At 47.6% G+C, this 13,154-nt stretch overlaps 1 protein-coding gene across 3 annotated transcripts in view; it reads left to right on the top strand.

Moving 5' to 3' along the window:
• The window catches only part of LOC106565432 (nck-associated protein 5-like), a 107,814-nt gene that overhangs the window by 85,527 nt on the left and 9,133 nt on the right, over positions 1 to 13,154 (top strand). For 2 of the 3 annotated variants that reach the window (XM_014132563.3, XM_014132557.3), the window contains 5 exons: positions 3,615 to 6,913; positions 10,232 to 10,400; positions 10,513 to 10,591; positions 10,708 to 10,995; positions 11,244 to 11,386. In XM_014132563.3, the coding sequence (XP_013988038.3) occupies positions 3,615 to 6,913; positions 10,232 to 10,400; positions 10,513 to 10,591; positions 10,708 to 10,995; positions 11,244 to 11,386 (3,978 nt within the window). The remainder of the gene's footprint in view (positions 1 to 3,614; positions 6,914 to 10,231; positions 10,401 to 10,512; positions 10,592 to 10,707; positions 10,996 to 11,243; positions 11,387 to 13,154) is intronic. The other variant, XM_082959201.1, reaches the window with a different exon arrangement.

Here is a 13,154-nt window from a genome sequence, read left to right as displayed (position 1 = left end):
TTCATTACAGAGGAAAAAGAAGGAGCGGCGCGCCTGCGTGGGCGCGCAGTAAACAACTCACTGGTCCCAGGCTTGAGACAGCTCTTATTCTCTGCCCAGTAACAGTAGAAGCATGAAACAAGGTTCTAAAGACTTTTGACATCTAGTGGAAGCCTTAGGAAGTGCAAAATGACCCCACAGACACTGTAGTTTGGAAAGACAATCAGTTGAAAAACTACAACCCACTTCCTGGTTGGATTTTTTCTCAGGTTTCTGCCTGCCATATGAGTTCTGTTATACTCACAGACATCATTCAAACAGTTTTAGAAACTTCCGAGTGTTTCTATCCAAATCTACTAATAATATGCATATCCTACCTTCTGGGCACGTTATTCATCTGAATTTCCGAATACTGCCCCCTGTCACCAAGAAGTTAATCAGCTCAGCAAACTCATATTTTGTTTACCTCTGCTTCACCAGCATTGGACACATTCTGTTAGTAATCATGATGTTTATTTTCATACTCACACACTACAGTACATGATCAGAAGTATGTGGACACCTGCTCATCGAACATCTCATTCTAAAATCATGGGCATTAATATGGAGTTGGTCCCCCCTCCCTTGCCTGCTATAACAGCCTCCACTCTTCTGGGAAGGCTTTCCGCTAGATGTTGGAACATTGCTGCGGGGACTTCCATTCAGCCACAAGCATTATTGAGGTCGGTCAATGATGTTGGGCAATTACACCTGGCTCACAGTCTGCGTTCCAATTCATCCCAAAGGTGTTCAAGGGGGTTGAGGTCAGGGCTCTGTGCAGGCCAGTCAAGTTCTTTCCCACCGATCTCGACAAACGATTTCTGTATGGTCCTCGCTTTGTGCATGGGGGCAATGTCATTCTGAAATAGGAAAGGTCCTTCCTCAAACTGTTGCCATTAAATTGGAAGCACAGAATCATCTAGAATGTCATTGTATGCTGTAGCGTTAACATTTCCCTTCACTGGAACTAAGGGGACTAGCCCGAACCATGAAATACAGCCCCAGGCCATTATTCCTCCTCCACCAAACTTTACAGTGGGCAGTATGCATTCAGGCAGGTAGCGTTCTCCTGGCATCCGCCAAACCAGATGGTGAAGTGTGATTAATCACTCCAGAGAACGCGCTTCCACTGTTCCAGAGTCCAATGGCGGTGCGCTTTACACCACTCCAGCTGACGGTTCACATTGAGCATGGTGATCTTAGGCCAAGGAACAGTTCTTGTGCTGATGTTGCTTACAGAGGCAGTTTGGAACTCAGTAGTGAGTGCTGCAACCGAGGACAGACTGTTTTTCAACGCTTCAGCACTCGGCGGTCCCGCTCTGTGAGAACGTGTGGCCTACCACTTCGCGGCTGAGCTGTTGTTGCTCCTAGACGTTTCCACTTCACAATCACAGCACTTACAGATGACGGGGGCAGCTCGAGCAGGGCAGACATTTGATGAACTGACTTGTTGGAAAGGTGGCATCCTATGACGGTGCCACGTTGAAAGTCACTGAGCTCTTCAGTAAGGCCATTCTACTGCCAGTGTTTGTCTATGGATATTGCATGGCTGTGTGCTCGATTTTATACATCTGTCAGCAACGGGTGTGGCTGAAATAGCCAAATCCAGTAATTTGATGTCTGCAAGGATTTAATACGTTCCAAAGAGGTTCCCCAGTGAACAAAGTCCATTCTCATTCCCAGGATTAATTCAACCACAAATTACTATAGTTTAAAGGGGCTCGGCTCGCTCAATGTTCTAGCGCCACCATAACATTTTCTGCTTTGAAGGTTCCTCCTGTTTTGCCCCACCACTCACCGAAGTACCCCCAACGGCGCTGACCGTGCCCCTCTGTAATGTTCTCTCTTAAAATAGGCCGGTGTTATTGCTGCCCCCAGGAGCAGCACTAGACTCCTGCTGACAAATGACTGAGAAGCAAGTGGAAGACAGGAACGAGAGAGACCCAGTCATTTCAACCCTGAGGGCAACTGATTGGTTTCTTGTTATCAGGCAGGGAGAGAGGTGTCAAATTGAATATAGATTTTTGTTTCCCTCTGAACAAACACTCGCCTTATGCATTCCTCTCTTTCTCTCCCTCCGTCTCCACTCCTCCGTAATTCTGTGAGGTTGAGGCTTTATTTCCATCAGATCTCCTTGGCCAATGGTTTCTCTCTGGCCCCAAGTCTCAAAGCATTTAGTATACCATCCATATGGCTCTGGGATTTTAAACAAGAATATAGTGGGATGGAGGTTTTGGATCAATGCGGCACCCCTTAAGAGAGCCCATACCACTAACCCATCACACACATTGATGGAGTCCACTGTTGAAGGGCTACTTTACAACATAGATCCTCTCTCATGGATGGTGAGGCGGCAACTCAGTATTAGGAAGGTGTTCCTAATGTTTGGTAAAATCAATGTATATTCATGTTTTTGACTGCACTGGGCCTTTAATGGACCATGAGTAGAGAAATGCATTGACTGACTGACCGAATCCCATACAGTTCATTTCTCCATCCCCACATCCTCAGCTAAGCTCTGCATCACTCCCAGCTCCCCTGATCCAAGTGCAGCATCCGTCCAGATTGTGTATATATACATACTGCATATATATGGGTTTATCAGAGCTCCCAGGTGTAGACTGAGAATTTATTAGGTAGACGTAAATCATTGCATCAGAATAGGCACTTCTGCAGGATGGCAGAGTGGTTTTCAAAGTCACCTCATTCGACTGGGTTTGTCAAATTTGCACGTGATGGCTCTTTGGGTTCACTTGGGAGAGATGGAGGGAGACTGAAAAGGGAAAACAATGCACAGTGTATGCTGAGGTAATCAAGTGGGCCCTAACCTGTAGAAACCAGGCCTGTTGCTTGGATTCATCAAATTGACATGCCATGGCTTTGGAGAATGCCAGTGGAGTAGTAGTGGAAATAATGACAAGGGAAGAGAATGAATGGTCTGTGTAAGCTAAGCAAGTGGCTCTGTCTCACGCCCCTCTGTCTTAATTGGATAATCCCAGAGGTCCCCACTGGCAGTGACTATTTTAGTTAACAGATTGGCTCCTCTCCAAGAAGACGGGATGAGGAGGAGGAGGGTGGAGGATAAGTTTTCTCACTGATTACAGAATTAATTGCTTCTTTAATTAAAGATAAAGACTGCTTCCTAAGGTTGGCTGGCCATGTGTAACCAAAGTGACTTCAGTTGCCTCTCCACTCTTCTCTCCTTCGTTAATTTATTCCTCCCCCTGTCAGGACTGGGGTGCTCAGCATTCTCAGGATGTCCTCTTTTGCTGTGACAGAGTCATTGTGGACTTGGGCGGTTAGTTCACTGCAGTACATTCACTTGAAACATGAGTTACAGGTCCCCTCAAAAAGTCCTGAAGTATCTAAGCAAATGTTGTTTTGTTCTCCTCAAAGTAAAAAGGAACCTCCGCAATCGATTGTCAACAAGAAATCAATACATATGACTCCTGCTGCACTATGCACGCAATGTGTTAGATGTTGGAGGCTGTGTGAACTTTTCTTTAGATTTTAGCCATACTGTACTTAACTTTTTTAGTTTGTATTGTCTGATGAAGATGTAGTGGAGTTACAACCTGATGTCCTTGTTTATGCAGAGCAATGGGGACCACACACAGAACGGAACAGCCGGCTTGGCCCCGGCCCCTGCCACCTCCATAGAGGCCCTGTCTCCGTTCTTCAAAAAGAAAGCACACATCCTGGAAGTATTGCGCAAGCTGGAGGAGTCGGACCCCCTCAAGTTCCACCCCTCCTCCTGCCTGTCCCCACATCACGACCTGGGTCAGGCGCTGGTTTCCATGGAAAGAGACCAGATGTCCCTGATGTCCTCTGTGGGGTTACCCTCTTCTCAGCGCCTGGTAGCACATCCCTCGTCACACTGCCACTTCTCCAGCTCAGACTCGGACATCCATGATTATACCAACAGAGAAGGGGCTCTCCAGGAGGACCATGCCCTGCACAGACAGCACCAGCACAGGGACTGCCAGTCCTGCCAAATGCTCTCCCAGAAGAGTAGCCTGGACAGCCTGCTGAAGTGTGCCCAGGGCCACGGCACCGCACACCCGGGCAGAGTGGAGAGCCTCAACGGGCAGGCCTGGGCAGAGGACCAGGGGGCGTTGGCACAGAGCACAGGCCTTCCCCAGGCAGCAGCTCTCCCCCACCTCCTCTCTACTGGCAGCACAAGCCAGTGCTACATGCACAAAACAGCAGTGCACTCTCTAGAGCAGCCTCCAGAACTTCTGTTTTTTTCTGATCCAATCTCCTCGCTAATCCAAGCAAACCTCAACGGGATGCTACGGAAGGAGACCAGGAACATTCAAAGACACAAAGACAGGCATCCGTTTGGCAAACCGCTGCTTCGGGCTGAGGTGCAACCCTCTCACAGTGAGGATGTGAAGCACATAAAGGCAGTCATGGTAACGTCGCTGACCCAAAACGGGGACAGTCCGGAGGAGTGCTGCTACCTGGAAGAAGAGGCCGCATCAGTGGCACCCAATGTGAACAACAGCCTGCACACCCCTACCTCACATACAGACCCTGTTGCCACGGAGACGGACCCAGGGTATCAAGAGGAGCAGGAAGTGAGCGAGCAGGTCTGCAACGGGCTCTACTTCTCCTCCAATGAGACGGCTGTCTGCAAGAAGGTGGCGGTGGAGTTGTACTCTCCAGCCCCGGTTCCCGAGAGGACCAGCTCAGCTCAGGCCCTGCCTCCCTCTGGCAAGAGCAAGCTTGCATTCAGCCCCACCTTTTCCTCTGGCCTGGGTGAAGTCAAGCCCTCCCCCATTTCCTCCCCGTCCCGGCTGCTCAAGTTCCTGAAGATCCCGACGGGGATCAACCAGGCACAACCAGGCAACCCCCTCCGTCTAAGTCCCCAGCTCACCCGCAGCTCCAAGATCCCCTGCAGGAATAACAACAACTATGAGGTGTACCACTCACCTGTCCTGACCCGCAAAGCCACCACCACGGAGAGGGAGAAGCAGCTGTCCTCATCCCCCTACCCTGCCACGCACTCTGCCCCCACCTCGCCACCCAAGCCAGAGGACAGCACGGGCCCCTCTCCCACAGTCAAGGAGATAGCTTTCAGCAGCCACTTTGCGCCCAAACCCAGCCACAATACAAAGGCAGCCCCCTCCTCCTCTTCTCACACACAAAGGGGCTCTCAGAAGGTGGCCCACTACGAGAAAGTCTGCACGTCAGATGGGACACCCCAGTACCTCCCTTACACCCAACCTGAGGGGCCTGTAGACAAGCAGCAGCAGGAGGAGAACCTCCTCAGCCAACCATCTTCACAGCACCCTGACTCATCCCCAGAACCAGATGACCAGGACACTGACCAGGACACTGACCAGGACACTGACCAGGGCACTGACCAGGGCACTGACTCAGAAAGCCCCGTCTGGCACAAGCCCCACCAACACTTCAGCCTACCCTCCTCGTCCTCCGCCGCTGCTAGTAAAGCACACAGTAGTCGCCCCAGCTACTCCAGCATGAGGGACAGGCACCAGGAGCACCGTGCAACTCTGGAGCCCAGTCAGCCAATCTGTGAACCCCCCCAGCCAACCCAGTCTGCAGCCAGGCAAGGTGACCGGTCGCCTGGGTCTTCCACCCCCAAGAGGCTGGTGCAGGGAAAACCCCAGAGTGAGTCCAGTCACCACCCATTCAAAGAGCGCCTGGCTGCTCTGGGGAAACTGAAGAGCACAGAGAACCTGCCAATAGGCGCACAGTCCGTGGACAAGAAGAATGCACAAAGTAACGTGGGTAAACCCCCCACCAACAATATTGAGAAAAGCAAGACTGCTGAAAGGCAAGGCGAGAGAACTGGGACAGAGCAGCACAGACATCAGAAATACACTGATTCCCTGGAAGGGAAGCAATACCCCAAAACCAGCCCCTGCAGTCACCCCAGGGTGCCAGGTCCAATACATGAATCAGGCGCCAAATCATCAGCTACCCCATCATCCATACCCAAGGGAGAGCAGGAGTCATCATTCTCTCCCCGGATATATGTAGCGAAAGCAGATGGTCCAAAGATAAAGATGGGCACATTATCCTCCAGTACAGAGACCCCTTCAGTGGTGAGGAGCTATGGGAAGTGCCCCATCACCCGGAGCCACCACAGTAAAACTGCCCCTAGCCCCCAAAACAGCCCCACTAAAGTTCCCTCAAAGTCCCCTTCAAAGGTCGGCCAGGCTTCCTCTTACCCCCGAGGGGTCAGGCCTGCTCATGAGGACCGCGCCCTGGCTCAGAGACACCCGCCCAGGCTGGAGGACAAAAGCAAACTCCTGGCCAGCAAGAAGAAGACCTTTGTCCATGCAGAGAGCTTCCCGCCTCCTCCTCCTCTGCCACCGCGGTCGTCTACTGAAACTATCGTGAAAAACGACAAGAAGCAGTACTCGTCCGGCCCACCAGTGCCCCAGTCGGCCATCGAGCAGAAAGTAATGCGTGGCATCGAGGAGAACATGCTTAAGCTGCAGGAGCAGGACCGGGGCCAGTTGGTTGAGCCCAAGCAAAAGGCTTCCAACGGCATCGCCAGCTGGTTCGGCCTGAGGAAGAGCAAGCTCCCCGCCCTCAGCCGTAAACCAGAAGTGTCCAAGCTCAAGAACAACATGTCATCCTCTCCTTCGTCGTCCTCTGCCTCCGGCGGAGGGGCTAAGGACTCTAAGTCAGGTGGGCCCCGGAAGGTGGTGGAGAGCCTGAACATCTCCATGCTGATGGAGAAAGCAGAGGACCTGCGGAAGGCATTGGAGGAGGAGCGGGCGTATGTGAACGGGGTCGGGATGGACCGCTCCGGCAGGGGCCACTCCTGTGAGGTGGTGATGGACCAGGCCCAGGGCCAACTGTCACTCATGTACAGAGGAGTGACCGCAGACAACTTCATGCAGCAGCTCCTCAATAGGTCAGAATGATAAATAATCTTAAATTATGTTACTAAGATTTAATTAAATACATCAGAAGTCTTGCACAAACGTATAATATTGCAGCCATAAGTGTACTGAATGATGATTACAAAATACAGTGCATTCGGTAAGTATTCAGACCCATAGACTTTTTCCAGATTTTGTAAAAAAAAATATTATCCTCATCAATCTACACACAATAACCCAAAATTATGAAGCAAAACAGGTTTTTAGAAATGTATGCAAATGTGATAAAAATAAAAAACAGATACCTTATTTACATACAGTACCAGTCCAAAGTTTGGACACCTACACATTCCAGGGTTTTTCTTTATTTTTAATAGTTTCTACATTGTAGAATAATAGTGAAGACATCAAAACTATGAAATAACACATATGCAATCATGTAGTAACCAAAAAAAAGTTTTAAAAAAATCTAAATATATTTTATATTTGAGATTCTTCAAAGTAGCCACCCTTTGCCTTGATGACAGCTTTGCACACTCTTGGCATTCTCTCAATCAGCTTCAGGAGGTAGTCACCTGGAATGCATTTCAATTAACAGGTGTGCCTTGTTAAAAGTTAATTTGTGGAATTTCTTTCCTTCTTAATGCCTTTGAGCCAATCAGTTTTGTTGTGACAAGGTAGGGGTGGTATACAGAAGATAGCCCTATTTGGTAAAAGACAAGTCCATATTATGGCAAGAACAGCTTAAATAAGCGAAGAGAAATGACAGTCCATCATTACTTTAAGACATGAAGGTCAGTCAAACCCGTAAAATTTCAAGAACTTTAAAAGTTCTTCAAGTGCAGTCGCAAAAACCATCAAGCGTTGAACCATCAAATGATGAAACTGGCTCTCATGAGGACTGCCACAGGAAATGAAGACCCAGAGTTACCTCTGCTGCAGAAGATAAGTTCATTAGAGTTACCAGCCTCCAAAATTGCAGCCCAAATAAATGCTTCAGAGTTCAAGTAACAGACACATCTCAACATCAACTGTTCAGAGGAGACTGCGTGAATTAGGTGTTCATGGTCAAATTGCTGAAAATAAACCACTACTAAAGGACACCAATAAGAAGAAGAGACTTCGTTGGACCAAGAAACACGAGCAATAGACATTAGACCAGTTGAAATCTGTTCTTTGGTCTGACCAGTCCAAATTTGAGATTTTTGGTTCCAACCACCGTGTCTTTGTGAGACGCAGAGTAAGCGAACGGATGATCTTCGTGGTTCCCACCTTGAAGCATGGAGGAGTTGTGATGGTGTGGGGTGCTTTGTTGGTGACACTGTCAGTGATTTATTTAGAATTCAAGGCACACTTAACTAGCATGGCTGCAACAGCATTCTGCAGCGATACGCCATCCCATCAGGATTGCGCTTAGTCAGACTATCATTTGTTTTTCAACAGGACAATGACCTAACACACCTCCAGGCTGTGTAAGGGCTATTTGACCAAGAAGGAGAGTGCCGCATCAGATGACCTGGTCTCCACAATCACCTGACCTCAACCCAATTGAGATGGTTTAGGATGAGTTGGGCAGCAGAGTGAAGGAAAAGCAGCCAACAAGTGCTCAGCATGTGTGGGAACTCCTTCAAGACTGCTGGAAAAGCATTCCAGGTGAAGCTGGTTGAGAGAATGCCAAGAGTGTGCAAAGCTGTCATCAAGGCAACTGGTGGCTACTTTGAAGAATCTAAAATAAAAAATATATTTTGGTTTGTTTAACACTTTTTTGATTACTACATGATTCCATATGTGTTATTTCATAGTGTTGATGTCTTCACTATTATTCTACAATGTAGAAAAACCCTTGAATGTGTAGGTGTGTCCAAACCTTTGATTGGTACTGTAAGTATTCAGACCCTCGAAATTGAGCTCCTGTGCATTCTGTTTCCATTGATCGTCCTTGAGATGTTTCTACAACTTGATTGGAGTCCACCTGTGGTAAATTCAATTGATTGGACATGATTTGGAAAGGCACATACCTGTCTATATAAGGTCCGACAGTTGACCGTGCATGTCAGAGCAAGCCATAAGGCTTGAAGGAATTGTCCGTAGAGCTCCGAGACATGATTGTGTTGAGGCACAGATCTGGGGAAGGGTACCTTCATTGAAGGTCCTCAAGAACACAGTGACCTCCATCATTCTTAAATAGAAGAAGTTTGGAACCACCAAAACTGTTCCTAGAGCTGGCCGCCAGGCCAAATTGAGCAATCAGGGGAGAATTGCCTTGGTCAGGGACATGACCAAGAACCCGATGGTCACTCTCACAGAGCTCCGCAGTTCCTCTGTGGAGATGGGAGAACCTTTCAGAAGGACAACCATCTCTGCATCACTCCACCAATCAGGCCTTAATGGTAGAGTGGCCAGATGGAAGCCGGCCTTCAGTAAAAGGCACACGTCAGCCTGCTTGAAGTTTGCTAAAAGGCACCTAAAGGACTCTCAGACCATGGGAAACAAGATTCTCTGGTCTGATGAAACCAAGATTGAACTCTTTGGCCTGAATGCCAAGCGTAACGTCTCGAGGAAACCTGTCACCATCCCTACGGTGAAGCATGGTGGTGGCAGCAGGATCATGCTTTGGGGGATGTTTTTCAGCGGCTGGGACTGGGAGACTAGTCCGGATCAAGGGAAATATCAATGGAGCAAAGTACAGAGAGATCCTTGATGAAAACTTGCTCGAGAGTGCTCAGGACCTCAGACTGGGTCGAAGGTTCACCTTTCAACAGGACAACTACCCTAAGCACACAGCCAAGACAATGCTGGAGTGGCTTCGGGACAAGTCTCTGAATGGTCTTGTGTGGCACCAGCCAGAGCCCGGACTTGAACCCGATCCAACATTTCTGGAGAGACCTGAACATAGCTGTGCGGCGACGCTCCCCATCCAACTTCACCGGCTAGAGATTATCTGCATAGAAGAATTTGAGAAACTCCCCAAATACAGGTGTGACAAGCTTGTAGCGTCACCCAAGAAGACTCAAGGCTGTAATCGCTGCCAAAGGTGCTTCAAAGTACTGAGTAAAGGGTCTGAATACTTATGTAAATGTGATATTTCAGTTTTTTATAAATTCGCAAAAATTCCGTTATGGGGTATTGTGCGTAGATTGATGAGGGGGGAAAAACGATGTAATCAATTTTAGAATAAGGCTGTAACGAAACAAAATGTGGGAAAAGTCTGAATACTTTCCGAATGCACTGTAATTACAAAACTTGCCAGAGGGTTAAACTCTTTCTCGTATGATCAAATCTGATCTAATTTGATTAGTATATGTCGAAAGCTAGTTCCCCTATGAGTTTGTAACTTCTTCTTTCTTAAGTCCCTCGACGTCTTGTTCTGGAAACAGGGTGGATGAGAGGGGAGCTATACCTACCACCTTTGGAATGGCACACAGACGCCTCTCCTTTGACTCGAAGAGGTCGCGGCCCATCTTCGGTCACCAGAGGGATGGGATCAGCCACACAAAGAGCAGGGATGAGATGGACCAGGTAAACTCTCTTCTCTCTCTCTTTTTCCTCTTATACACTATAGACAAATTAATAAATGACATATCAGTAATATGATTCAATCTTACGTGGAGTGTAACCCTTGTTGTTTCAGGCTTCTGATATGATTGGCAAGGATGAGGTCACATCAGACGAGAGCTTGGCAGAGTCCATTAGTTCCCAGCACATTACAGGTGAGAGCAGCATAATGCTGAGTCATAATAACGTCTGTCATCCATTTCCCTTGACTAACACTCCCCGTGTCCCCCTGACTCTAGTCTCACTTCATTGTTCCTTCCCCACTGTTTAGGTTCTGGTGCATCCATGCGTACCCTCGACAGTGGCATCGGCACGTTCCCCATGCCAGACTATGCCAGTAACGCAGCAGGGAAGAGCATCACTAAGGGGAAGCCACAGGGAGAGCAAGGGTTTTCAGGCTCCCAGGGGAAACATGGGGCCAAGATGAAAGTTCTGCGGAAGGCCCATACGCTGGAGAGAGAGCTGTCATCTCTGGATGAGGTCAACCCATCTATCCTGTATGGCTCAGGACTGGAGGGAAAAGGTCCCAACATGCACCTGTCCAGCACCATCCATGAGGGTCAGCTTGGAATCTTGGACTTTGTATTCCCATAGGACTTGTTGTGTTCCCATATAGACCATTTCAATGCTGACATTTTACATTAGTGGTTTAGATATGGTTGCGTAAGTTTGATCAGTTCTGCAAAACCAACATTTTGTGTCTCATTAAAACTGTGGACTAACTATTCACACAAGCTTAAATCTTGAAACAAAACACCTGAGCTAAGCTCTGTTTTTACATCTTGAATTACATTTGTTCTTATGCAGACATTGATGCCTACGGGGATCATATGCAAAATCCCCCAACCAAGAACTGGACCTTTCCCAACCTGAAAGTCTCTGCAGGAGTCAGTGATGTTTACCTGGATGTGCAGGGAGACCCGGGCAGCCAGAGGACCCCCTCCAGAAGGGTGAGTGAGTCAGCGAGCTGAGTTCATCTCCATCGTAACAAGAAATGTAGTACTCTGTGCTGACGTGCCAACTTTCTCATCTACAGTGAAAAATGAAATGACGAAAGCTCCGCTCTTCATTAATATTTTAAGAGATGAGGCTGATAGAAAGACAGCTGGGGCCTTGATCACTCTCGCCCCCTGTCATCCCTTGTCAGCACTTTATACCGTAGTCCCATTAGCTGACATTATTATCCTCAGATTCTGCCCTCCAACAAGAGAGAGAGAGAGGGAAGGAGGGAGGGATGAAGAGGAGTGCAATGTTAGTTATCTGCATTTAGATTGAAAGACGCCTAACTCCTCATGCCACTTCTCAGGGATGGGGGAGGTGGGGGTTGCTGTGGAAATGAGATGGAGAAGGGGTTTTGACTAGTGATGGGAAGTTCAGCTTACTGACTCTGATCTTTTCAACTCGTTCAGTCACTCCCCGTCTCCCCCTGACTCGTTTCGTTCATTCGATTCAGTAATGCCCAGAGCACTCAGGACCCCCTACAGGCGAATGATGAACTGAAAACTCAAAAGGGTCATGATTCTGCAAGCCCCTCTTTCACCATAAGGGGCTTATTGGAGCAGTTATTTGTGACAGAGACTTGTAAAAGTGTGTTTTAAACAATGTACATATGTGATAGCTAGGCATAAAATAAGATTATTTCTTGATTCCTTTGAAACGAGGTCTAGTCGTGGCCGCAACCGGACTAGATTGTGAAAGATTTTTGGCGGAATGCTTGACTGCCGAGAGGGTGTTAAGCACAGTATTGTAATCAATTAATTGTATTAATTCTTGCACCATGTGGTCGATTATCAGTTCTAAACATGCATTTTTCTTCTCTATGCTGCCTGTGCGCACAAACGAAAGACAGTATTTGGTCGGAGCATTCTGGAGCCAGTGAGCTGGAGGAGCATGTATCAGTCCTGCTGTAGGCAGATTGAGCAAAAAATATTGTGTGTGTGTGTATACACAGTACCAGTCAATAGTTTTGACACACCTACTTTCTTTATTTTTACTATTTTCTACATTAGCCACCCTTTGCCTTGATGACAGCTTTGCACACTCTTGGCATTCTCTCAACCAGCTTCATGAGGTAGTCAACTGGAATGCATTTCAATTAACAGGTGTGCCTTGTTAAAAGTTAATTTGTGGAATTTCTTTCCTTAATGGCTTTGAGCCAATCAGTTATGTTGTGACAAGGTAGGGGTGGTATACAGAAGATGGCCCTATTTGGTGAAAGACCAAGTCCATCATTACTTTAAGACATGAAGGTCCGTCAATCCTCTCGGCAGTCAAGCATTCCGCCAAAAATGTTTCACAATATAGTCCGGTTGCGGCCGCTACTAGACCTTGTTTCAAGGGAATCGAGAAATAATCTTATTTTATGCCTAGCTATCACAAATGTACATTGTTTAAAACACACTTTTACAAGTCTCAGTCATAATGAACGAGGCACAATCATGTCTCTCGAGTCAAAAAGAGTTTTGACTAACTTGTTTTTGACTCTCTCCTTTTGAATGGGCTGTGTTAATGGCAGCCTGGGCTGAAATGCACAGCAAGTTCCCTCTGGAGACTCCTTTGCTTTTCTTAAGAAATTACAGCAAGAAAGTTCATGGGGGGGAAAGAGTGCAATGGCCCATTCAAACTCCAACCCACCATTCAGAGTATATTTTGCTAGGTTTCCATCCCATTTTTGGAAAGATTTTCCAGCAATAAATTATTCTAACATTTGCACAAAGA

This window comes from Salmo salar, chromosome 12, assembly GCF_965601325.2.
Source record: "Salmo salar chromosome 12, fSalSal1, whole genome shotgun sequence".
NCBI classification, from domain to species: domain Eukaryota; kingdom Metazoa; phylum Chordata; class Actinopteri; order Salmoniformes; family Salmonidae; genus Salmo; species Salmo salar.
The sequence above is the reverse complement of the archived record's forward strand: the minus strand, read 5'-3'. Positions and strand labels throughout refer to the sequence as shown.